Below are 25,634 nucleotides of genomic sequence, written 5' to 3'. Positions count from 1 at the left end.
AAAATTTTGCCCATTAGCCACCCCACCTCACCCCAATTATTTGAAGATTAACTGTAAATCCTTTCTTTAAAAGCATGGTTTTACAGTGCATATGAGGGCATGGTAATGACCTGTCAGGAAACGAATCAAATCTGAAACCAAGACCTAGAAATCCATTGAAAAAGTTTCATAGTTTACAAATTGAAATCACCTGTGTATGGGGGTTACAGATCTTCTCATTGTATGTTTTTAACATATTTGGTGAATTTTGAGTGTTGTTCTGCTGTTTAAGTGTTTTGGGGTTTGCTGGTGGGTTTTTAAATTATTTTGTGGTCTCATAAATTATTTGGATATTCCCATTGGTCATTTCCAACTTCTTTTGTTGGCTTTTGTGGAAGCAGACAGTACATTCCCTGTGGGCCAGAGGATTCCCATTCCTTCCTCCCCATGTGTGTAGCTTTCCTCAGCCTTTTAAAAGAGATGGCAAAATTACTGATCTCCATCATAATGAGAGCTAGGAATAGTACCTGGTGTGATAGATGTTGTTCACCCACAAGTGTACATATAGCTGGCATCTGTCACTCTGTGTGTGTGTCCTGCAGGGAGCTCCAACAGCACAGAAGAGAAGTGGTAGAGTTGGAGATTTTCCTGTCTCCCTGTGGACCAAGCTTAAGGATTTACGGCAGCAGTGGAAGAACAATTCATTAATTAGGCTTAACTGAGCCTAGAAACTGCTGCTAAGGCTGCTTTTGTGATCCAGTTATTTAACCTTCTTTTGTGCTATCAAATGCTGACTCCTGGCAAATGTAGCAAATCAGTGTTTAAGCCAGGCAGTTCCAGAGTTTGAAAGGAGTAGCTCTCTCTTCTCCCTATGTACACATGCAGTTCTCACGTATGGGTTGCATGGAACAGAATAACCTGGAATGCTCTGACTTTGCACATCCTCTCTGAGCTGTAGGTTTCACCCACCTTGGCTTTTTAAAGTTGTAAAATACAAGTGCTGTCTTTGTCCTGCAAGTGCTTTGAAACTTCAAGGTGAAAAGGTGATATGTAAATGTGTCAGAAGAGACTTTTCTTATTCTAATTCTAAATGTTACTTTGGATTGCTTTGCCAATTGCAAAATTCCTAATGGCTTGATCAGACTAAATCTATTCGTTTTGATAATTCCTTCTATAATTTATTAAACAGTTAATGATATTGTAAAATACAGTCCCACTGTGTAATTGTGAACAGAATGGAAGACCATATATTTTGCTATTAACATATTGGTCAAATTCCTTCCCTTTCTATCATTAAGATACATATAATTAGCTTGTCAGTATTTGCCTAGTGTCTAGAACTTGATGTTTCAGTGATTCTGTTCTATGTGCAAAGGTTTAATGAAATTCTGCATTTATATAGTTGTATATCTCCATGCTGCTACTTTTACATCAGACAAGATTTGTACTTTGATAACTTAAATTCCCTGAAAGGGATGCAAGTCCTGCTGCAAATTAAGAATTACCAGTAACATACATTTTCAATGAAGTCATGCTCAACTTCTAATACTGCTTCAAAGGCATCGTGATGCTCTCAGGATGTTTCAAATAGGATCTTTGAAATAGAATTTCTAATGGCTTAGTCAAATGCATCACCATATGAGATGATCAGATGTCATTTCCATTTTAAAGAGATTCCTGTAATATGAAAGATTCCAATCAAGATGTTTTCACACTTCACTTAGCTCTCATCATATGCAGACTAAATTAAGGTATCAGCCGACCTACCAGATGTGGTAGGCACAGACCTACCAGAGCCCTTATCTCAGGGCAGCAAGTGTTGGCTGCTGTATAGTTTGGAGAGCCAAAATTTTCTTGGATTGCAAGTAATGATTTTCATCTTTTAGTTCCTTCATTGCCTGTTGATCAGTTTGGCTTTTGCCTGATATACACAAGTGTAGTGTCTGGGAGAGCTTGTACCAGGTACGTGGTCGTCTTTGAATGGGTAATAGTGGCAAGTTTGGAGGAGTTGTTCTGGTTCCTAGATTTAGGTGGTGATAAAAGCTTGTGGGTTAAATAAAAATGATTGTGAACTGTCATGGGCCGAATCTTTTGGTGGCACACCTGTGTGTGTCCCAGCTTGAAGCTCACAGGTGTGCATATGGAGAAAATATTTGTCCCAAACCACTTCCAGTTTTCTTTAGACTGTTTAATTTCTGCCATTGTTCCTTAAACTTTTCTCATATTTTCCAGTGTTTCTGTAGTTTATCTTAAAGGATTTGTATGTTCATCTTTGGTTCATCTATAGGGACTTTTAAAAAAGTATCGTTTAAGACATAGAATTAGCAATGATGACTGCTGAATTGATTCTTCACCTCCATCAACTTTTCAAATACAGTGACAGCCTATCCCAGAAACAGGGGGATATGCTTTAAATACTTTTACAGATGACATGTGAGTTACATTTTAGACTGGCAAGTTGTCTGCCTTTCCAAACCACCCAGGAGCCACCTCTGCAATATTCATGCCCTTGACTTTATCCTGAAGGAAATGGCAAAGGTTCTTGCAGTCAGGGTGACAGACCTCCAATTGTGACTGTGCTCACCAGTGGCCAGAGAGTGCTGTTCTTAAAGGTTTCATTTTGCAGAGCTGATCCAGCTGATTGGGTTCATCCACGTTTAATGTACAGTCAGCTAGTTTGGAAATGTTTCTGCTCTTGACCTCTGCAAACTGGGTACCAGGAGCCATTTCCTTGTCTTTAGCAAGTGTCAGGCTCTCACAGGTCCATTCTCAGTCCTATTTAGTGAATTTGGCATTAAGATTCTGTGAAGTCTAGTGCTAATGTGGTGGAATAGAACCATGCCTGGGCACAGAATCGAGGTAACTACATGACAGATTCTTGTGTGCACTAATGAAGAATATATTTTTAAAGATCATTTTAAGAAATGCTTATACTTTCATCTCTCTCTAGATTCATTTTTCTGGTACCTCTGACATATTTTATGATACTTCAGATATTTCAAGTAAAAAGCTCTATCTGCTCAGCTCTGTCTGGCTTTATGCAGGCTTCCCAGCTGCCTTCTGAGGTCGAGGAACCTCAGATTGCTTTTGTGTAATCCAGTAACTCAGGAGAAAGTGAGGCTAAATGACAGCAGCTGTGGCCCCAGCGCACCAGATGTGGCAAAGTGGCTCTTTTTGGAAGAAATGAGGGATCACAAAAAACCCATATGATGGGTGAATCCCCCTGAGGCTCTGGGGGCAAGGGGGGGAACAGTTGTCAGGAAGAGCCCCACCCCCAGGCTTTGGAGAAAGGAACAAAGCCCAGCTTGGCTGGGCAGCACAGCTCGACCTGCCACGGCACTGCAGAAAGCGACAAGAGATGCTTTTGGCTTCGTCCTTTGCTTAACCTCATTCAGGGAAAGTCCTTCAAGTCAGCATTCCAGCAAAATCTAAGGATTTCCAAGTGCAGCAAGATGCCAGCCTGTGAAGTACTCTGGTTTAAACAGGACTTCAACCCTGCCTTTTGATGAGTGCTTCCATGGCTTACCTGTGCAGTTGGGTGGTACCTGGCAGAGGCTGAGCTGCACACAGGGTTGGGATAAGGATTATGTGGAGCATTTATGAATCTCTGCAAATTTCTGTCTTACAGAGCTTACAGTGCAGCACGTTTGTGTAAGGTACAGTTTTGATCCTTAAAAAATTTGCTGAGCTTTAGTTTTCCAAATTACTTCTGGTTTAAGAAAAATTGTTCTTCTTATTGATGCTTCTTGTCTATTAGATTGGGGGTTTTTTTTCTTCCATAACTAAAAATGATGTATCTCTTCTTATTGCCTTTTCTTCTCTTTGTAAAAAGTGTAGTTTGTCATTTTGACCACCTGTTCCCAGGCAGACAAATCTGCTTGGGCATTTGTGGTGCTTTGTTTTAGTTTGATCTAATTCACATTTTTTATAAACATGAAAATTCTATTTCTGTGTATTTCTTCTGCTCGGCTTTTTCCACTCAAGAAAAATGGTAATTTATTTCTTGTGTCCAAATTGTATATGTAATATTTACATGGGTGTATAAAGAAAAACTGGTAGATTGTAGTTTGAAATACCTGCAATGATTGAAGAACTCCAGGATGTACATTTGTTTTTCTTAACTGTTTTGAATAATGTCTCTGAACTCCCATTGCTTTTTTTTTTTAAAGAGTGTCAATAGCTTTAGATGATGCTTACTCACTTGGATGGGGGTTGGGGATGGCAGAATGAAATGACTTTGTGTCTGTTAGTGTTCTCTGATATAGGGGTGGGGCTATATTTGAGGAAATGAAGAATATTAAGCAAAAAATTAAACACAGTCCTTATGGATTAAGGAAAGTATTTGAGAATAATTTAGAAATACAGAGTAAGAACTCTTCTGTGTAAAATCTGACTGAGTGAAAGGAGTTCTATTTGGCCAGAGGTAGGCTGAATCCATATGTATATATATATATATATGTATGTAATTAATGTCTTTTTTGTTGGTATTTTTTCCCTGCATAGTTTGCTTTGTTAAACTCTTTCGGCAAAAAGTTGATGGCAGAAATGTGCTTGATGCAAAGTTTTAAATGTAGAATTTCTCAACAACATGTATTTATTTCTTCTTTTCTTTAGGAGACATCACTCAGAAAGGATATGAAAAGAAGAGGGCAAAGCTGTTAGCACGGTACATACCACTAATTCAAGGTGAGAAACTGCATGGAAGTTACACCTTTGTGCTAAATCTCTGAAAATATAGAATGGAAAACTTCTCACTAAATAGACTGGATGAGTTTTAATAGTGTTTGATATGGCATCTAACCTGCAGTGAGAAATGGCTGCCACAGAGAAGTACAGAGCAAGGAAATAGCCTGAAATATATATTTCTTATAGTTGTATATGAAATGTTAAATGCTAACATTTTTGTCAGCAAAACTTCGGTTTGACAAGTGTGTCTGAGACTTCAAGATAACTTTAGAAATGAGTAAAGTTATTGCTAAAAGCAAATTGGCTGCTTTCATTATGTGAAAATACTCAGTAGTCTTCACTCTCATGCTTTAATGTGCTGTTTTTTCCTTTTGCCCTGTGCCTCACCCCATTTCCACCCACTCCCTCACCCCCTCTTGTTTCTTCAAAGTACTGACTTTTTCGTTATAAACTATTTAATTCTGAATCTGATTATTATCAGACTTCATCATCCATAGCCAAACCAAACCTAAGTGCCCAACTTTTTTTCAATTTATTTTGATACTAGGACACTGAAATCACTCAGGGTTAGGGCTGTTATGCTGCCACTGAGCTTTAGTGTTCTATAATCCCCCAGTTTTCCACAGCTTGACAGATTTTAAGATAAAGGAAAATGAGAAGAAAACCAAGGTGTGTGGAAGCAATAATGAGGCACTGTAAACTGAGACAGTGTTGAACAGTCAGAATGTAATCTGGTGCTTCATCATGGGGGTTCTTAGCAAAGGCTCCTTTTTTGTGGTTTTGGTTTTTTATTTGGGTTTGGGGGGTTTTTTTAAGGATAAATGTAGGTTTTCCCTTAGCAAATTTGTAATCACTGTAGGCCAAGCAGAACCAAACTCATCTCTTTAAAATGGCTTGTTCCTTGCAAAGAAGCAGTTTGGATTTTTAGGATTTTTAGCAGCAAGCTCCAGCCTCACCTGCCACAGCTTCTCTTCCTTACATCATTTTTTTGGAAAGAACTGTCTCAGTTTTCTGTTCAAAATACCCTGTCCTCTGACTCACTTAGCTAAAGATTTTGAGACCGGGTGAGGTATGGATTTTGACTGAGGATTTACAATTGACAGAATTTTCTGTCAATGCCCTTTGTCTCCTAGAAAGTCTTGTCTTTGAATTTCTCTCTTGTTTAATCTCTGATAACGTTTGATTTACTCTGCCTTCATTCCTTTCTATTGACAGTGAGGGTTTTACTTTATATTTTTTCCTTCTCAGCTCTCAAAAGACTTGTTTGCACAAATATTCAAGTACTGAGCTCTCAAGCATAGCTTAGACAACTCCAGTACTTTGTCTGCCATGTTTGTTAAAGTAAGTGTAGATTTTCAGCTGCTTGAAGATTTTTCTCCTTGTTCAGCTCTATTTTCCCTAATCGCCTTAAGCAGCAGTTTAATGAGTCAGCGAATACTTGCTTGATACCACAATTTCGAAGAAATACCAGATTACCTGATCTTTTTTTACCACTTCTGCCTAGTTTAGCATTAAGCTGGCAGGAATTTAGCTTTAATATGCTAAAAAATTGAATAGACTGTCTGCCTCTGAGCATAAAGAATGATGCTCTGGCAAAAAGATAAAATTTGCTTAAAACGTGAAGCTAACTGCCTGTTTCAGTTTTCTGATATATGTTCCATTAACCCAGTTCTAACTTGAAATTTGCTTAATTGACACAGCTTTTCAGCATGGCTCTAAATACTGTGTGGGAGTCCCAAAGGCTTTGAGCCTGCAGAATTCTTTTATCATTAACAATTTAATTGCAGTATTCCTGATAGAATTCATAATGTTCAATATCCATCAAGTTTTTGCTGACTGATGAATGTCAGCATTTCACATTTGTTGAGTTCTTGCTGTATGATTTGATATCCCCAGGACCACTATATCATGTCTTTTTTACAGCTTTATGTCTTAAAAGTGTACTTGCATGCCTGTGGGTTTGAGTTCTGGAAGTTTAACTTTCCCTGTCAGACCTCATCAGCTCCACCTACAAAGTAATCATGTTTGATTAGTGCAAACTCCTCTCATGTTTGAGAGAGCAAACTCCTGCTCTCTCAATACCATGTAAAATGAATTGGGCTATGTTCTGCTGCACTTTATATCTGTATAGCTGAATCTGTGGGGAGCCAAATCATTACCCAGTGTTAACCCCACAGAGGGCTTGGTGAACAGAAAAAGACAGACATGGCTGCAAAGCACATTTTCAATTCACAGGAAAATTAAGCAGAACACCTTGTGATTCAAGAGTCTCATTCCTGTAGATTGTTTTGTATTTTAAAATTCTAAATCTGCAGTGATGAAGAGTCAGTAGAAATGTAAAGATTTTGCTTAGGAACCATAAAACTGTGTAGTTATATGGAAATAATAACTAGAATGAATTATTTTTCACTGATCCAGCCAAGTGCACTGTGCAAAATCAAAAACAAGCGTTGAATAATAGCAAGCATTAAACAGTAATTAATTATTTTAATGAAGTAAAATTTAACAGTCAGAAATTGGCTTCCTCAGTCAACTTCTGCATGCAAATTACAGATAAAACTCTGAGGAAATAATTAATTATATCTGTAGGCAATGTGCCATGCTGCATAGTGAAGCTTCTGAGTGATGGATAACATCAGATACATGGCAGAGGGTGATTTTGAATGAGGGTAGAGCTGGGATGTAAAAACATTCAGAAACAGCACAATAAAATAAGCAGCACTTACAGTGAGTATCCTGTCCTGATGGGCAGGTGATGGTCTTAGGCTTCCTTTCTAACAGCTCAAGTAAAACTTCTGCCTTGTGATGGTTGTTTCCTGATTATCCTGATTTCTTACTGATCTTTTTACAGTGTCACTGATTATTTTCAAGTTGCCTCTTTGGCTGCCTAAATGAGGTTGCAGTTGCAGTTAGTGTCCTGGTGCTGCTTTAGAGAGCAGGATTTAGTCTGGATTTAGTCAGGATTTCACTGGATTTAGTCAGTGCTAGATAAACACCTTGGTGAGTGACTTCATTTCTCCTCTGGTGTCAGAGTGATTCCACTCTAAAATTATTTTCTTTTATTATTTTCATTCTCTTTTCTTCTGTAGCACTTCTTCTCCAGCAAAATTGAAATGTTAACCATTTTCAAATTTTTATTTTAAGGGAAAATGATGATGAAACCTCCTCTAATTTAGGTTGAGGCTGTCCCATACTTTTAATTTTCTCAGTTTTCATGGTTTTATGTCTCTGAAAAATGTATCTGCTGTTACCAGGAATGCATTCTATTTCTGGCTGGACCAGGTGATCTTCAAGGTCCCTCCAACCTTGCTCTGTCATTCTGTTACAGCTGTGATTTTTGTTTTTACATCTTTGTAGGTAAGAAGTACCCACAAATCAGCCTCTCATTCAGTTAGAGTGGGATGAGTTTTACATACCCCTATAGCACTTAGTACCCATAGTTCCATTTTTAAGGAATGTGCAACTTACTCTGGTAAGTTGGTAAGTCTTAGAGTCTACAAAAGCTTTATAATTTCTTATAATTTAAAGGAAAAACATGTAAGTACCTTTCTTGGTGCTATTGAGTTAAAATTCCTACTTTATATGATAGGTATAATGGCTATGATCAAAGGATGTCCAAAGTTTAATTGGCTAATTTTGTTGTACTTGATTTAAATTAGGTCTGTGAAAATGTAATGTGTTGACATGGGCTAGTTGAAAAAGCAGTTTATAGCTTATTGCTCAGTTTCTCAAATTATCAAGAGATTGCTATTCCTGTGCCTTTTCAATTCAGTGCACATCCTTGTACAGTAGGAGTGCTGGGCTGCTTGTGAAGCACCTCCTTAACTGTTGCTTAAAATGGACTATTATTTTGAGAAATTAAAATTCTAGCTAGTGCTATGTAGGTGTTCTGCTTACCAGTCTGCCAAATGTCTAAATAAGTGTGTCTCTTGCTTGTGGGTATTTTCATTGAGATGGTTTAGTCAGTGTTTGAATTCTCTGAATTGGATCCAAATTCTGGCTTGTATTTGGTTTCATTGTCTTCTGTGCTTTTGTGTTCTTTGCAGCTGATTCATGCTTCCTTGAACAGAAAGTGTTAATGCTCTTAAAATTATTTCACAGGCTTAAGTGGACCCTTATGAGCTGGAATTTACTTCCTTGAGTAGAGGAAAATATTACAGAATCATGGAAGATTGTCAAACATAATGCATGTGTACGATGCCTGTTGTTACCATTATTATTTCTAATCTCTTGAATTTCTAGTACCTTATTCTGGGTAATAAATTACATTGGGTAATTATCCTTGTTCAGTCTCTAATCTGGAAGGTGTGAACACTTAGTTTTGGATCTTGACAAGATCCAAGACACAAAAAGTGTGTACAGCAGGTAATATGTTCTGAGATGGGATATGACAGTAAAGGATGATAACATTGAACTCTGAACTTGAGTGAGGACTGGATACTCAGTAACTGCCCCAGAGCCAGACCTCCAGTTTTTGGATTTTCTGCCTTGTCATACCTTTTCCTTTCTTTTTGCACTTTGAACCTGGCTGCTGTAATTTGTTCCTTTCTTATTTACAGACCCAGTTCAATAGCTACAGAAAGCTTTGATAATGTTCAAAGAGTCTGGAGTTTCCTCTTTGGCCTCCCTCTTCCCCTCTCCTCTCTACAGAGCTCTTCAATACATTATGTTTTGAAAATTTGATCTCTACCTACCTGATGTCTTTAGCTGTGCATCCTCCCCAGTGATGCCAGCAGAGAATCTTCCTTGTCCTGGGAGCTCTTCACTGCTCTTATAGTAAAATCATTTTTGCTTGTGTAAATTAAAATTACTTGAAATGGCAGTATTAGTCTTGGTTCTTCAGTGCTTGTGAATGGACAAATACAGGAATAAATCAAATACTATTTTAAATTATATCCTGTAGAAGCAAATTGTTCAGTTAGTTGGAACAAGCAGCCTCTTTTAGGTGACTTCATTCTTGCTGGCTTTGGGCAAGCTAGAGAAAATGCAGTGATAGTGGATCAAGTGCCTTTATTATATTTTATTATTATTATTTTATTTTATTATATTTTATTTTATGTCCTTTCTGTAAAGGTGTTGGTGTGAGTGGGGAGACTTAACCTAATTACCCATCTGCTTTTGCTGAAGGCTGTGGTAGTTATTTGCATAGTAGGAGAATAAATGAACAATCTTCCCAAGCTTGTGGAATGGCATTGTACTGGCACATAGTTATGTAGCCTAAGAGTCAGATGTACTATCTTACTCTTTTTACCAAAAAGTGATGGTTTTCAGGTTCATTGTTGGTATTTTTGCATGATGATATGAAACCTACTTTGAGAAAGCAAGAAGGGAGACTTCATCTGAAGAAACTGAGTTGTAGTTTCTAACAGTGTCAAGGATTTCATGCCTCATCCTAATTTAAAGGGAACTTCTGAGATTCACTGATACATAATTTGTCACAATAACTCTGATTAACAAAAATCTGATCTTAGTCTTGAGAGGAGGAGAATGTTCTGGTTTTGGAGTTGATCATGCACTCCTGTTGTTACGTGTTGTCACTTCTTCCCTGCTCTTCCTGCCCCCAGTATTGGTGTGTCCAAACAGCAGTGCTTGGGTCACACATGACTCAGGACATCTCTCATGCAGGTTGTCATCTGCTGATGGATTATACCAGTCAGCTCATTTTCCAGATTATTTTCCTCCCACAGGGGATCACAAAGTGGAAAAGGGGTTCTTACAAGTCCTCGTTCCAAGGCTCTGTAGTTACTACAAGACTGCAAATGGGAAGAGTAAGGAATTGGGAAGAACATGAATCTCTTTTTCTGCTTACAACTAACAACCCTCCTGGAGGAAAAGAAATGGCACACCAGAAAAAAAGTTCTGGTTTTCTTTTGCTATCTTTTTCACCCAAGGTCTCTTTTGACAAGATCACACAAAAATGATGTAGATACACTGTTTTCTGAAAATTTCTTAAGTAGTCGTAGTGGAGGGAGTCTCCCAGCCCAGCTGGCTGTTCTCTTTTGTACCATTGTAGTTATTGTGTTATCCCTTTGCTTTGGCTATTTGCTTGGCTCAGGCTTAAGGAGATGACTTGCCTCCATCTTCTTAACAAAATCTAAAGTTGTTGTTTATTGTTTCCAGATCAACAAGTTCCCCTGGACTGTTGACCTGTTGTCATGAAAACTTGTGTTCCAGTGAAATGTGGAATAGAATTCTGCAGGGTTTTCACCACTCTATCAGATCTGTTGAATCCATTCAGTTGGTAGAGTACATTTGCTTTTCTCTTACAAACAGAATTCTGCTTAAGTGTTTCAAGGAGTGTTAGGTCTATATATTGGTAAACACACACTCCATCCTGTTCCATGAAGGGTTTTTTTGCTGGGCTTGTCCCCATTTATCCCATTGGCTATTGCAGCTGATGTTAGATATTCTGTCATCTGCTTAAAAAGCTTTACTTTTGGAAAACAGGAAAAATTAGATGAGAATGTGTTTGTTCTTTATTACAATTTGTAAAAGAGAGGAGCATATCTATGGAGTTGGACTGATTTCTTAAAACTTAGATCTGTGTGAATTGTTAAATGTTCCTTTGTATTTCTATTATTTAGGCTCATTTTTCCCACAGACCCCTTCCTGAACCCATATCTAGCTTAAGGTTGCCTCTTCAACATCCAGATGTGTTCACTGTTAGCTGCAAAGGGGATGGGAAAGGGGTTATGGAGTACATTCATCTTAATAGATACCCAAGAAAGCTGGTATATAGTAATTTATCTTGTCATGAAGATGATAAAACACTTTCCCTGAGGATATTGTATTTGAAAGTTCTTTTTCATCAGTTGAGGTAGAAATGGGATACTTAATCCAATTACACTCCTAATGTAAAGACTGTCTTACTGAAAGGCCTTCATAACAACGTCTTACAATTCCTAGGTTTGTTAGTAATTGCCAATTTCTTTCCTGATACTCACTTTGGAACAAAGGGAACAGAAACCCCATGAGAGAGAAAGGAACCTTTTCTTACTTGTTAAAGTAAGATATTTCCTTGCAAAGGAACTGACCCACATTCCTCTGGAATGATGTCTTCAGTTCAGTGAGAGCTGCTTTTGGTAAATATTTGCATTTTGAAAATGTGGTTTTCAAAATCCTTTGTTTCCAAAATGTGTTATTTTGAAAAGACTTGGGTGCAGGTAGGAAAGCAGAAGCTCTTAAAGGGAAGGAAGAAGTGGAATGAATTATATGTTCAGCCCTGTGTGGTACAAGGGCTGAGTAAATACAGTGACCTTGATGCAGCAGGTCTTATATGGCTGAGGAAAGTCTACTGTAAAACGCAGCACTAAGCTAAATTTATGTTAGGATTGTGCAAAAAGCTTACATTGGAATTCTTATATTACATTTTAAAGCGTGGATGTATAATAAAATTGCAAATGGAAGTTCCTATTCCAAATTTATATAGTCCTTGATGGATTAAGAGCCAGCAGAGAGTCTCCTCATTTTGGAGATCAGGAAGTGATAGTGGATATTTAATGATTACTGTCCACGCTTTTGATTTTTTTATTCCTGTTCTGCTACAATTGAAAATTGTGATTCATCTTCCTGAATATTAGCCAGGCTAAACTCTAGTTAAACAGATCCCTATTAACTAGAGCCCTGTTCTAGTAAGGTGCAGAGCAAACAATTATGGAATGGTTCAGTTCCTTTTATTTTTGTTACCTTGTCTTGGGGAAGGTCTGTCACCATTTCAGGAGTACATGAAGCATCCAGACAACCTAAATTACAGCAGGAGCTTTTACACAGCTAAAGCTGACAGTAATTCCATGTTAATTTCTGCAAAGGTTTTATTAGCATTTTTGTAAAATGTGAATCTTCTGCGGGTTGCTCTGTTATATGGGTATATAATAAATTGGATTAAAATGCAGGTAGAAGATCAGCCCTTTTTAAAGGTACTGTCTTGCACCAGGGTAGTGATACAATGTAGACACGGGGAGTAGATATTATATTTGCAAAGCTTAGTTTGAACTAAAATAATCTTCTGTTTCAGGTGTGGATCCATCCCTGCAAGCAGAGAACAGAGTCCCAGGCTCTTCCCAAGCCACTGCTGGGGTGTCCAAACAGCAGAAATCCCGATCCACCAACTCGAGGGACGAGCGCTTCCGATCAGGTAAGCGACAGAGGTAGAGCTGAGGCATCACATGTCCCAGGAGGAAAAGTATACCTGGAACATGGTACCTGCACCTACACACAAAGCTGGAAGTGCTTTGGAAGAGGGAAAGAGATCATTAATATCTTTCAAGTATCTTCTTGTTTTGATACACGAGTGGTTTTGTTTGAATCCAGATTCAAACCTTGGAGTTCCTCAAATTGGAGGAAATGCAAGAAGGGATAGAGATTGTAGGCCTGTCTTCTGATGTGTTTCCTGGTTTGAATTTTACCATGCTCAGTAGCTTTGTCATATTTGCTGAGAAAACAAAATTGGGTTTCCATTCCATTGGGTAACCATTCCAGCCTGTAGAATGGTTACTTAAAAATTTTGAAGGCTACAGTGTGTGAATTTGAGGGATGTTTTTGCTTGCTTGTTTGGGTTATTTTGCTAAAGCAAGGTTATGTATTTATTGTAGCATTCTTTCAAATATTTCCTGGTTTAAAGCAAGTGCACAAAAAAGGGAAATGTCACAATGGATATTCTATTTCATTTTAAATGGACACCACAGTGACAAACCTGTTTTGGAAAATTGTGTGAAAATATTGATATCCTCATTGCATCCTGTTCCCATTGTTACTTTTCAGGAGGTTGAAGTGCACCATTTCCCCGTGAAATTCCTTGTCACAATGAGTGAGGAAAAACAGGTGTTCAGAAGCTCTTCTCTCCTTTTGGACTTCTGGCTGGATATTTTTCTGTTTGTTGTCCAGGATAATTCCACATTTTGGGTTTGGGGATGAGAAATGCAGGTGATGGCATGCATTGCACATCCTTAACAGGAGGCTGGTCTTGGGTCACCTTGTCTTGTCACTGCCTGGGCAGAGTTGTTATTGCATCCTGTTTGCCCTGCTGATATGTAAAACCTTGTTCCAGAGTTGGAGCAGATGTGCCTTGCAGAGTCCTTAGGGCTAATGGAATGATGAATGAGACTTCTTAAATATTCTGTGGATATATACAGACACCTGGGAAAGATGCCTGTATTCAGCTACCCAGAGAAGAAACTTCTGAATGCCAGGGAATATTGCATAGTGTCATAATTAGCTAAATGACATCTTTAAAAATATATTTTAAATTGTTATTAAATTATAGAAATATGTTATAGAAAATTACATTATCAAAAATAATTAGAGTCAGATGTGCCATTGTTAAACTAGCAAATAAAAATCTGCAAGAGCAGAACCACAGCAGGAAATCCTTGGGAGGTAGTCCTTGGTGGGGACTGCTGTGTCCTGTGGTTTCCTATCACTGCTCCCCAAACTAATTTTTCATTTAAAATTTCTGCCTAGAAAATTCTTTACTTGAAAATTTGGAAAATTCTTAGTTACAACACACATCATCGGATTTCTTTCTCCCATTAGTGATATATGACAAGGCTGAATGTGCTGAGGTGATGGTTTTGTTTAACTTGGTTTAGGCTAAACTTATTTAGGTGTGTGCAAGAAAAATGTAGATGTGGCTTTCAGATGCCAATATCTATTCCCCTTTTTCCTCTGTAGTTAAAAAAAAAATTCTTCAGTTTCTTCTTTTTTTTTCCTTCCAGTCTTTAGTTCTTGTTTTCCTTTCTTCAAATCTCATCAGTTCTCCTGTGTCTTTTTCAAAAGTAGTTGATGAGGAGAGAATGTAGCTTTTCCTACAGCATGATCTCTTTCTGGAGAAATTATAGGTACTTAAAATAAGCAAGGAAGTGAAACAATTTTGTCTTTTTATACAATTAATCTGTCATTTATTCTTTGTAAGCACTTTTTGTAATAGTTTCACAGAAGAGCTGTGTATTTAAATCAACTGTATGTTTTAATCATCCCTAGATACTTGTCTTCAAACAGTAAATATTATCCAAAAAATGGCAACAGTGAATACTGCTGATAAATACAAACCTGCTGTCCAGGCTTCAGCTGGAATAGTGTTGATTTTCTTCTTAACAGCTGGGACAGTACTGTGTTTTGGATTACAATGAGAATAATGCTTATGTTTTCTTATTATTGTTCTGGGTTTATTACTATTCTTTTATTATGATCATCATAATTATTATTATATTTTAATTTACTTCAAATAGTATTGTTCATAACTCATGGATATTACCTTTTTCCAGGTCCTCTTCCCATCCCACCTAGATAGTGCTGATTGCTTTACCTGTTGGTGTTTTGAAATCCATGAGCAGCAGGGACACTGGTCAGTCTATAAATGTCATTTTTTTCTTTGACTGACTGTAGAAATTCTTCCTTCTCTGCCTAAGGCAGGGACAAGAATCATAGGCTGATAAATGAGCAGAGGCTGCAAACAGGAAAGAAAAATGTTCTTCTAATAGCTGGACAGTTTAGGAGCTGTATGAGTTTAGGTGATTTATAATCCACAGACTATTTTAGTTTTCCTCCCTTATCCTTTTTTGAGGACACGTGGAAAGAAAGAAAATGAGAATAGGTACAAAGAATGGGAGAGAAGATTATGTGGTTTACTACAGCAGAAGGAGAAGATGTTTATAATAAGTTTTTAATTGTTGATGGTTGCTTGCAGCTTAATAAAGAGCAGAAGCTTAGAAATACTTCTCCCAAGACTTTTTATTCTGCTTTTGGTTGGCAGTATTCTTTTTTTCCTCACTTTGGTACATATATTCTTTGTGTTAATGAAATGCTGGCCTTGCTGGTCATCACTTCCAGTGCTCAGTGCTGAGCATTTGTGATCCCTATTCTCAAAAATGTGACACATTTGGTCTGATTAGAAGTGTTTAATTCCCTGAAGAAAACCGAACTCCACAGTTCTTACATGGTGAATCACTTTCACAGTAAATTCTGAAGAATTTGAGTAACAGACAGTGGTAGAGAACTGCTTTTTGCAGTTCCAGTATCCAGTTAAAATTTAATTTATACTAATTTATGAATTTTTGTACCCTAAGCATTCTGCTTCTTAAAAATAATTTCATTCCTTTAACTTCTTTTATTGAAGTGTGTTCCATCATGTAGAAAATCTCTTAAAGCAAAACTGGAATGGGAACAAAGTGTTCCAGGGAAGTGAAAGCAATTACTTCATTGATTTGGATGAGAGAGGATGTTCCTACTCAGCTGATGTCCAAGGACAAGATATTATAAGAAAGATTTCAAGCCAGAAATAGACCTTAATGAGTATAGAGGGAATGATGAGTTAAATTGGCACTGTAACATGGAACAGAATAAAAATTCATCCTGACTGTTTCCTGGTTGCATTTTTATCAGTTAATCTAGTCTGTTCCAGGTTTTGGGGTGGGATTTAGGACTAGAGGAGGAGGTGGTGGTGATTTTGCCCCCTGGAAATGGAATAAAAAGTAGTTCCCATGCTTGCTCCCACAAATCTGTGTGATGTTATGACCTGCCCTGCTCTGCTTTGTTAAAAAGCCCCAGCCCACCCTTGCCTCCAACGAGGCCTTTCCATTCCCAAAATGCACAACTGTCTAAGAATGCTTTCCTTTTTTCATCTGCTACATTATTTAATGACTTCGTGTATTTATATGCAGACTACAAATACTGTGTGTTATTTTGCTCTTTGGAAGACCTTTTCTGGAGAAAAGCAATTTGTGTTCCCCTGCTTCCTATGAGATGTTAATGTAACAAAAATGTCTTTTAAATTGTATGTAGATGTAGGCATGGTGGAAGTGCCTGCATCTCACAGTTACTGTCTCTTTCTAGAAATATTCCAGCTTGGTTTTGACTGGAAGCTCTGCCAAGGAAATGTGTCCTGCAGAATGGGCATTTTGCCCCTACTTATAGGGCTGCAAAAACAACCTTTAATTGATGTTGAATCCTGCTTAATCTTTCTGAAATCTGGGGACATAAAAGGTTTGCTTCTAGGTATCTATGGGAATAAACTTCGTTGGTGGACAATTACAGCTAGAACTAAGGATCAGGAGAAACCAAGACTTGGCAAAAAGCTTAGATGTGGGAATGAGCAGGCAGACATAAGAAAAGGGTAATTTTTAATTTATAAAACATCTATTATTAAGCCCTTAGTGTGAAGAACAGCAGCAAAAATCTGACAGGGGGCCCGGGACAAAAAAAAAATACTGTAATAAAGGGTAGAGATTTTGCTGATTTTTTTTTTCCTTCTTAATATTTTTCTCTCATAACATCATCTTTGAACCTCCCATGTTGGTTGCACAAAAAATTCTTCTTTGAGATAAGCATCTCCTTAGTACATTCCTGAGTCTTGTAGGAACACACAGGTGGAATAGTGTATTTGCATGTATACATATTTTAAATAGTGCTCTGAACAGATTATCTGCAGGGAGCTGCAGAATGAGAAGTGGCATTGTTGCTGTGAAGAACTGGTTGGTGTCTGGGACCATATGCTCAGGGATTCCTGTGATTTTGTAGAATGCATTTGGCCACACTGAAAGACATGTTCCTTAGGAAGGGCCTTGTGCTGAGCATGACCAAAGGGGTTCAGGGCTAGTACAGAAAGGGTACAACAAAAAAAAAAAAAAAAAAAAAAAAAAAAAAAAAAAAAAAAAAAAAAAAAAAAACAAACAAAAAAAAAAAAAAAAAAAAAACAAACAAAAAAACCAAAAAAAAACAAAAAAAAAAAAAACAAAAAACAAAACAAAACCAAAAAAAAAAAAAAAAAACAAAACAAAAAAAAAAACCACAAAAAAAAAAAAAAAAAAAAAGGTACTGTAAAATACAGCATCTTACCTGTAGTCATCACCAAGGTAAATCCCTGTAGGTACAGGGATAGAGTAATTACATTACATTTTATATTACATGTTAAGTTGTGTAAGTATATGTCTGTCATACACACTTATATACCTACAAATAGTTTCATACCTTCAAATTTGTCTACCTGTTACATATTTGCATCTTAGCAAAAGAATAGGTGGATACTTACTGAAAGAATATGTATTTCCTCTCAAATTGAATAGTTAAATTCTGAAAACCTTGTACAGCAGTTTCCCTGTAGAAGAAATGCGGTCAGCCCAATGCATAATCATATACCCATTTCTGGGTTCTGTTACTGACAGGAGTTGCCACACTCAGCAATTGCAATTCTTTTCTTGTACCCTCTGTCATTAGTCTTGCTGTTACTGTTCATTTTCATAGCTTATTGCAGTTTTCAGTAAATTGTTCTTACCTCAACCCATTATCTTTGCCTTTTGTACCTCTAAGTAATTCTCTCCATTCTGCCACAGAGAGGAGGGAGCAGTGCCTGTCTTGAAGTGGTTTTAGAGGGAAAACTAAATTGGAGAATGCCATTCCTAAACTGCAGCAAGCCCACTGTAATGTTTAAGTGTATTAATGTTTAAGTTTAAAGCCACTATGTTTAAATGTATACATGTTGTATTGTGCTTTTCCTGAGTTTGAGTCTTAGGTGGTTGGTCTAAGTTTTTGGTCTGCCTCATTCCTCCTCAACATCTGTTCATTTCTCATGAATTTTCTTCCTGCATAAGTTTTAGCTTTTGACACCTTTGGAATGTAGATGTCAAAGAGAAAAAGCTGCTGAAAAATCACTGGAATACATTAAATTTTATCTGCAGTGAGGTCTTGAACACTCAATTCCTCTTTAAGCTCAGTTTTGGCTTAAAAATTAGAAAAGTTAAAATATAGCCTTTGAGCCTCTTAGGGTAATTTTTGCTTTCAGGAAAGTGTGTGTCTTTTCCCTAATTCTTCATATAGAATTGTAGGATTTTGTTAGAGTTGGAAAATACCTTTAAGATAATTGAGTCCATTAGTCTTTTTCTGATTTTTATTATTTGCATTGTTTTATGAGAACTTCAGTTATGCACATATGTGTACTTCTTTTCCCTTTCTGGATTTTGAGGATGAAGAATCAAATGCTGTTGCACATTTACAGAATCTGCATTGAAATTTTCCCCTCTAGTGAAAATAACTGGTAGTTCAAAACTGACATACTGGGTACTCTGTAACTGCAGTGTTTATTTCAGGGTGGTTTCTGAAATGCTGCTTACAGAGCGTTTTCATGAGGAAAATGTATCACCTTCCCTCTGTTTATATTCTCCCTTAGCTTTGCAAACCATTGCTTCTGCACTGGATTAGAGCTGGAGGCAGTGGTGTTGATTCAGTCCTCCTGATAAACTGAACTTGTAACCTTTTTGTTTGTTTGTTTTCTCTACAGATGTCCACACTGAAGCAGTACAAGCAGCACTTGCAAAATACAAAGAGAGGAAGATGCCCATGCCCTCGAAGAGACGCTCTGTCCTGGTGCACTCTTCAGTAGAGACATACACCCCTCCAGGTATATGTTATGTGAACACAGAGAATTAACAGAGCTGCCCAGAGAAGCTGTGGCTGTCCATCCCAGCATCCCAGCAAATGTCCAAAGCCAGGTTGGACAGGGCAGCCTGGGATATCAGAAAGTGTCACTGCCCCAAGTTGTTAGTAGGTTGCATTAAGTTCTGTATCATGGCTGTATTCCCAATAATTAGGTCTTGGTTGAATTTATGCTGTGATGTTTTTCCTCATGGTTTTATCTCATCTAGAGATAGTGTAGCTGCTGAAAGTCCAAATGAAAGCAGTCATAGAGTGAGCAGGTGCCCTTTATGCATTAAGTATCTTCTCTGACATCACATCTCACTCAGAGGAAATAATCTAGGCAAGCATGTCAGAGCTGAAAATGCCTCCTTTCACATTGCAGAAGATTCTTCTTTTAAAAGTTGAAGAAAATACCAGAGCATTAAGTGGCTACATTAATTGCAGAGCACTCATCTGATGGTTTCAGCTATTCAGTGATGAGCAAATTGAAACAGTCAGAAAATCATACACTATAATTGTTCAGATTGGTTATGGCAGAATGCCTTCTTTACTTTTCAGGGGGAAAAGTTAATCTTCTGTTGTCTCACAGTGAATTTTCTGGAGGTTAAGAAAATCATACAACATATTATGCTAGCAAGCCAAGTGGTTTGAGGCTAGTGTCTTACATACAAAGAAGAGGGATTTCCTAAGATGTTTGATTTTGAGAATGTGCACATGTCTTTTGTAATTTGGCCCAGGAGCAGAAGCACACTGACTTCTACTGCCCTTCTCTGTCATTTCTAGTTCTAAACCCCCTTCTGTAAAAGAAGAGTTCAGGTATGCTGCCCTCCTACTTTCTGAGCTGTTTTTCTTCTTTCTGTTCTTCCCATTTAAAGAGAATTCCACTTTAGTTTGCTAGTCACACACTTTCGTATATTATTTTTGTGGGTTCTCCAATTACTTCATTAGTTAATAAACAATGATCTTCTGTGTTTTTATGTATGGTCTTTCTTTACCCTTAATGTTTTTGCCTAGAAGATATGCTAAGTATTTTTATTAAAGTATCTTTTTTGTTTCTGAGCGACTACTAAAAAGAAGCTGAGATGTTATGGAGAGAATGTTAAGTTGTGTGGTAAAAGCTGCCCTGCTCACTTGCAGAGGAGCGTGGGACATGGCAGGTGGGGAGCCCAAATAATTCCTTTTTCCAGGAGCCACCAGCCTGTCCCAGTCCCATCTGCACAAGCCCAGAGGGGCACTGGGAACAGCAACAGGCAGGAAGGCAAGTTCGGGACTCTGAGAAGGGTCAGGGCTGTCCCAGGAGAGCCTCAGCCCTGCTGGGCAGGTGTGAAGCCCATCAAGACCAGTCAGCACGAGAACACCTTCTAGACTGGAGGGAGCAAAAGAGGGATGAGGGACACAGTATGGGATGCAGGGCAAGAGCTGTGTGAGTCTTGTTATGGGATATTAATGTGAGGAAGTGCAGACAGGCAAAGGGGCAGACTTAGGAAGGAACAAATGTGGGGATAACAGCAGGATAAGAGGATCATCAAGGGCTGTAGTGTGTAAATGGAACACGTGCCTGGCCATGTCCCTGAGCCTGCACTCCATGCTCTACATGTGTCTACAGAGAAGAAGAGGTGTGGGGTCTGCATGGTTTTTTGTGTGTTTGTGCTGCTGGAGTGTCACCTAACTAACATGCCTGTGCAGGTGGTCAGCAAAGAAGCCAAGGATGCTCAGTGGGATTGAGTAGGGTGCAGTCTCACCTTAAATAATAGGAGCTGAAAGCTGGTTGTGTGACCACCACAGGGATGTGGTCATGACCACAAGCCTGCTGGAGTTGATGAACTATTTGGACAACATTCTTGGGCACATGGTGTCATTGTTGGGGTGCTCCTGTGCAAGGCCTGGAGTTGGAGTCAGTATTCCTCATGAATCCCTTCCAATTCAGAATATTCTGTGAAGAGTTAAGTGCCTCTAGAATCTGTCAAGCTCTTACTAAGAGAAGGTGTTATGAGATCTCCTTATCTCTATAAGAAAATGGGCCATTGGATGAGTTCCATATCATGGGGAACCAGGACATTCAAAAATACTCTAGGTACTTTCTTCAGCTATATCAAATCATAAAAATAATTGTCTTTTTATGGGCCTGCCTTTATTTGCAAAGTTAGTTCAGCGAGAAGGATCCAAAGTTGCAAAAACCCAAGTAGTGCTCAGCATCTAATCCTGAGCCATTCACCCACTGCCTTAAGTCCTTGTATTGGCAGGAGTTGATGAAATTAAAACATGTTTTGATATTAATTACTGAAACTTTGTTTTGAACAACTACCATCAGGTACGAGGAAGGAAGCATTGGATTCACTTTCTTTTCACTGAGGGTGGTGAGGCACTGGCCCAGAGAAGCTGTGGCTGCTCCGTCCCTGGAAGTGTCCAAGGCCAGGTTGGACAGGGCTTGGAGCAACCTGGGATAGTGGAAGGTGTCCTTGCCCTTGGCAAGGGGTGGAACAAGATGAGTTTTAGGGTCCCATTCCCATTTTGTGAATCCGTGATTCTCAGCACAGTGTTAAATTGAAATCCAGCTCCTGGCTGACAGTAAAGGAACGACTTCTATCAGTCATCCACCAAAAATATTACCCTGCTTTTGGTCTTGTCCTTGTTGAGTCTCTGATCCTTCCCACATGGATTTCCTGTGATCAGAACTGGAGCTGAGCCTTCGTGTTAAGCCTGACTCTAAGGGGGTGGCTTCTGTCACTGTCTTGGGTCAGCTCCCAGCCAGGAAGGGCTGGAAGCCAGGCACACAGTATTCTGTCACTATTCTGTCACCACACACCAGAATCCGTGGATTAACCCATGCCACTGCCACAGGGCTGCTGCTGGGGTGACCTTGCCACTTCATGGTGTGTTTATGTTTTGATAAGGATCCTCCATTTTTGTACACAGACTTCATTTGTCTTGAATCTGAATAAGGAGATAGTGTCAGAGTATGTATTCTGTGAGAAACCTGCTTTTTCTGTAGTTTTATTTCTTGCTCTGAAGTGATTATAAATTGCAGACATGGTGGTTTGGTTTGGGGTTTTTTTTTTCGTAAATCCCTGGCTGTTCATAATCCTATCTTGTTCCCTATTCCTGGGATTATTTATTTTTGATTTCCGCCTAAAAGAAAGGGAAGGTGCAAGCAATATGGGATAAGTTTGGCTTCTCTCCAGGAGCAAATGAAGTCAGCTGCCAAAAGTTCCAAATGTAGCAGCAGCCTGGAAGTATCACATGAAACATGGACCCAGGAACGGGGATGCACCACAGCTGAATCTTCTCAGAGATCTGGTTTTTGGGTATTTTCATTCAAAATTGTCCTGTTTGATGAGGGAGGTCAAATAATGAGAAATCTACAATTTTAACTTTGAAAATGCTATCAAGATAGTGAGATTCTTACGAAATGGTTTTCTGATTTTTGTGATTTTAGACTCCCAAGAGAAATTATTCTGAAGCTATTGGAAATGCACATATTCTTGAAAATCAGAAAATTAAAGAGCTGGTAACTGAAATGTATTGCCCAAGATGAGGAGTAGGTTTATGTTGCTTCAAGAAATTTATACGGAATTGTATCTAGCTGAGCAGTTGTCTCTAAATCAACAATTATGTCTCCAGAGGATTAAGAAAATAACCCAAATTAAGGCTGCAGAATTCCTGATATAACCCACCCTAAATTTCCATGTCTGGGCCTCTTAGTGTATAGTAACAGACACCCTACTTTATATAAAGCATGTAAAAGATCAAGTCGTTAAAATTCAGCAATTTCCTTATGAGGGCAAGATTTCTTTCTGTAATAAGACTTTCTGTTTTTCACTCAAAATCGTGAGGGATGTGTTTTCTTAATATTTATAATGACCTTTTAATTTTTTCTTGGATGGTTAATAAATAAGGGAAGATTGCGTGCCAGAGGGAAATGTCTGGAATGTTGTAACTGGATGGTAATTAAATTTGGATCCCTTTGTCAGACTTCTAACAACAACAAATACATATCTAGAATGTAAAGATGTTTTACTAAGCATTTCTGTGTGTTACTCATTAATATCAGTTTATGTGGTTAAATATATGCTTTATAACTACTCTTTCATTGAACTTCAGAGCACCATGGCTTTTTTTAGGAATTAGTACTCAAAACGAGTAAAAAAGCAAATAAACAGAAAAAAAATAATGGGTTTTATTTATTCGGGTATGATGAGATGAAGTTTACCTGTTCAGAACAGAAATATTTTTTTCAGTAGAATAGGGACAGGATGGGATGCTCACTGATCCTCTACTGTAGGTAGAATCCTTTTTTAACTCTCATGTCATTCCAAATGTTGGAGGTAACTGAAGCTTTGCTCCTAATGTGTAGAAGTTGTTGCGTTAAGCCAAAGAGCGGCAGCGAGAGGGATGGGTGTGTGTGAATATCCCATTCCTTTGGTACCACCCGCCACGTGTGCACGTGACAATGCTGTGCAGAGCCCATGGGGCACGGCCCAACGCCGTGTTCCTGGTGCTGGCTCATTGCCATTCCCACATTACAGGCCTCTCATCATTATTTTGACCACAGACACATCGTCAGCATCAGAAGATGACGGCTCGTTGCGGCGGCAAGGGCGGATCAGCTCCACTCCGTTCCAGAGCCATTCCAACGTAGAGCCCTGGCTTAACCGGGTCATTCAGGGCTCCTCCACCTCATCCTCTGCATCCTCCACCTCATCTCATCCTGGAGGGAAACCTGCTGCTGCTTCCAATACTGCTCCTGCCACCACTGCTGCCACTGTGCTTGCAGATCTCATGGCACACACGCAGATAGGTCAGTAAACCTGCCGGTGTGGTTGGAATGAAATCAGATTACAAATTCCCAAAGCAGGGCTAAACACAAAGGTCTTCACCGGGAGATACCTGTGAATTGCCTTAAAATGTGCAATTCACAGACCAGGTAGGTAATGATGTATGTGTATTTAACCCAAGCGAGTTGCTCATGAGATCTGAATGTGCATTCTTCTTGGTAAAATGCTTGCTTTACCAAGAAACTAAGGTTCAGTTTTAGTGGATTCCAAAGCAGAATTTCAAAGGATTCCTGGTTTTGGTGCATGCTTTCCAATCTGCATGTATTTACCCTAAACAATGTCAGATTGTGTATTTCAGATATGATTCAGGTGATAAGCACCCAAAAGACAGAAAAACACGCAGAATCTTTGGAAATGTTATGAAATCAGAGGTACTAATCATTAGGGAAGTTTTTTGCTATTTGTACAAAACCTTTAAAGAAATCTAATTTTTCATATTCCCATTTCCAAGCTTACTAATAAAGAGAAATTTGCAATTTTGTTTGTTCCTGTAGGTAAGAAAGAGGTAATCTGTCACCACTTCATTTTGAGCCATTCTGGATTTCATATTATGGATTAATAGAAATCATGTTTAACTCCTTAAAATTACAAAGTCAATTATGGCTAACCTTTTAAGCTTAACTGGGATTGATTATATTCTTAATATAGCTGTAAAAAATTGCAAGATAAACAAAATCTAGCCCAGCATACATTGTCGTTATATCTCATGACCCAGGCCAGATAGACCTGTCTGTCAGGACTATTAAATCAACAACATTGTATGCAAAATCAAAGTCTTACTGAGGAGTTCAGAGTCCAGCATTTAAGCTGCTGAATGTTGGGCTGTATGCAGGTTTAAAATTTCATTAATGGGAAATTATTATAGTACCTAGAAGGAAGGAAGCTCAGGGATCATTAAGAGCTGATCTATTAAAAATATTTATAAAGATAAAATTTCTAGTGCCTTTGACAAAAAGAAAAAAAAAAGAGATGCATTTTCACATAAGAATGGTCTTCCTCATTTCTGCAATGCTTGCCATGTTCTGTCAGTTTTCATTCCTAGCTTGGTAACATTCATGCATGGGCAATATCAGTTCAGTTGGGACATTTTTCCTGTTTGCATGTACTTCTCCTAGCTCACAAGATTATGAAAACTTTCTCAGTTCTTACCCTGCAAACTCTAATGATTCTTGATAAATACTTGCATACTTTCTGAAAGGGGCTTTGATTTGTCATAGAGCATAGAAGAATTTATTTATTTTTTCAGATAGTGTGCTGATATCAGCAATCTGAAAGGCTGCCCTACTTAAATATTCTGTGTTTTGGTTATGTACTGAATACTTAGTCACAGTTTTGAGATGTTGGAGAATTTAAATTTAGCAGCTTGTTCCCTTGCAGCTCATCTTCTCCAGCCTGCATTTTTAATGGTGAGCTCAAACTAAGTTCCCAGGCAGTAAACTGCAGTGTTGGAAGTGCAAGGTTACAGTATTTAATGGAGTCAGATAGGAATGTACATTATTTTTAAGATGTTTGTCTTTCACTTAATAGCAACAAGGACAAGCCTTCCTGTTGAGGGCCTTTTTTTTCTTTTGTGTAATTTTAATTTTTTCAAATAGATAAGGCTGGCAGTATGTCTCAGGTTTTTTTTAAAGATCACCATTCAACTATGGAGTATTTCCCACCTTAGCTCTTAGAACAGCTGGAAATACAGATCATTGTGGCTTTTAATTCTCTGTCATATCCCATATG

General features: G+C 38.3%; 1 protein-coding gene across 8 annotated transcripts in view; it reads left to right on the top strand.

The window, feature by feature from the left end:
- DIP2A (DIP2 acetate--CoA ligase A) overlaps nt 1-25,634 on the top strand; it is a 73,947-nt gene that overhangs the window by 14,239 nt on the left and 34,074 nt on the right. For 6 of the 8 annotated variants that reach the window (XR_015804754.1, XM_014891713.2, XM_088167725.1 and 3 more), the window contains exons 2-5: nt 4,594-4,665; nt 12,680-12,799; nt 18,935-19,054; nt 23,624-23,869. Coding sequence is in view for 7 of the 8 variants with exons in the window: in XM_014891713.2 (XP_014747199.2) it covers nt 4,594-4,665; nt 12,680-12,799; nt 18,935-19,054; nt 23,624-23,869 (558 nt within the window). In the remaining variant the exon portion in view is untranslated. The remainder of the gene's footprint in view (nt 1-4,593; nt 4,666-12,679; nt 12,800-18,934; nt 19,055-23,623; nt 23,870-25,634) is intronic. The other 2 variants (XM_088167726.1, XM_088167728.1) reach the window with 1 other exon arrangement.

This window comes from Sturnus vulgaris, chromosome 7 (genome assembly GCF_052056855.1).
Source record: "Sturnus vulgaris isolate bStuVul1 chromosome 7, bStuVul1.hap1, whole genome shotgun sequence".
Classification (NCBI taxonomy): domain Eukaryota; kingdom Metazoa; phylum Chordata; class Aves; order Passeriformes; family Sturnidae; genus Sturnus; species Sturnus vulgaris.
This window is presented reverse-complemented; position numbering and strand designations above follow the sequence as displayed.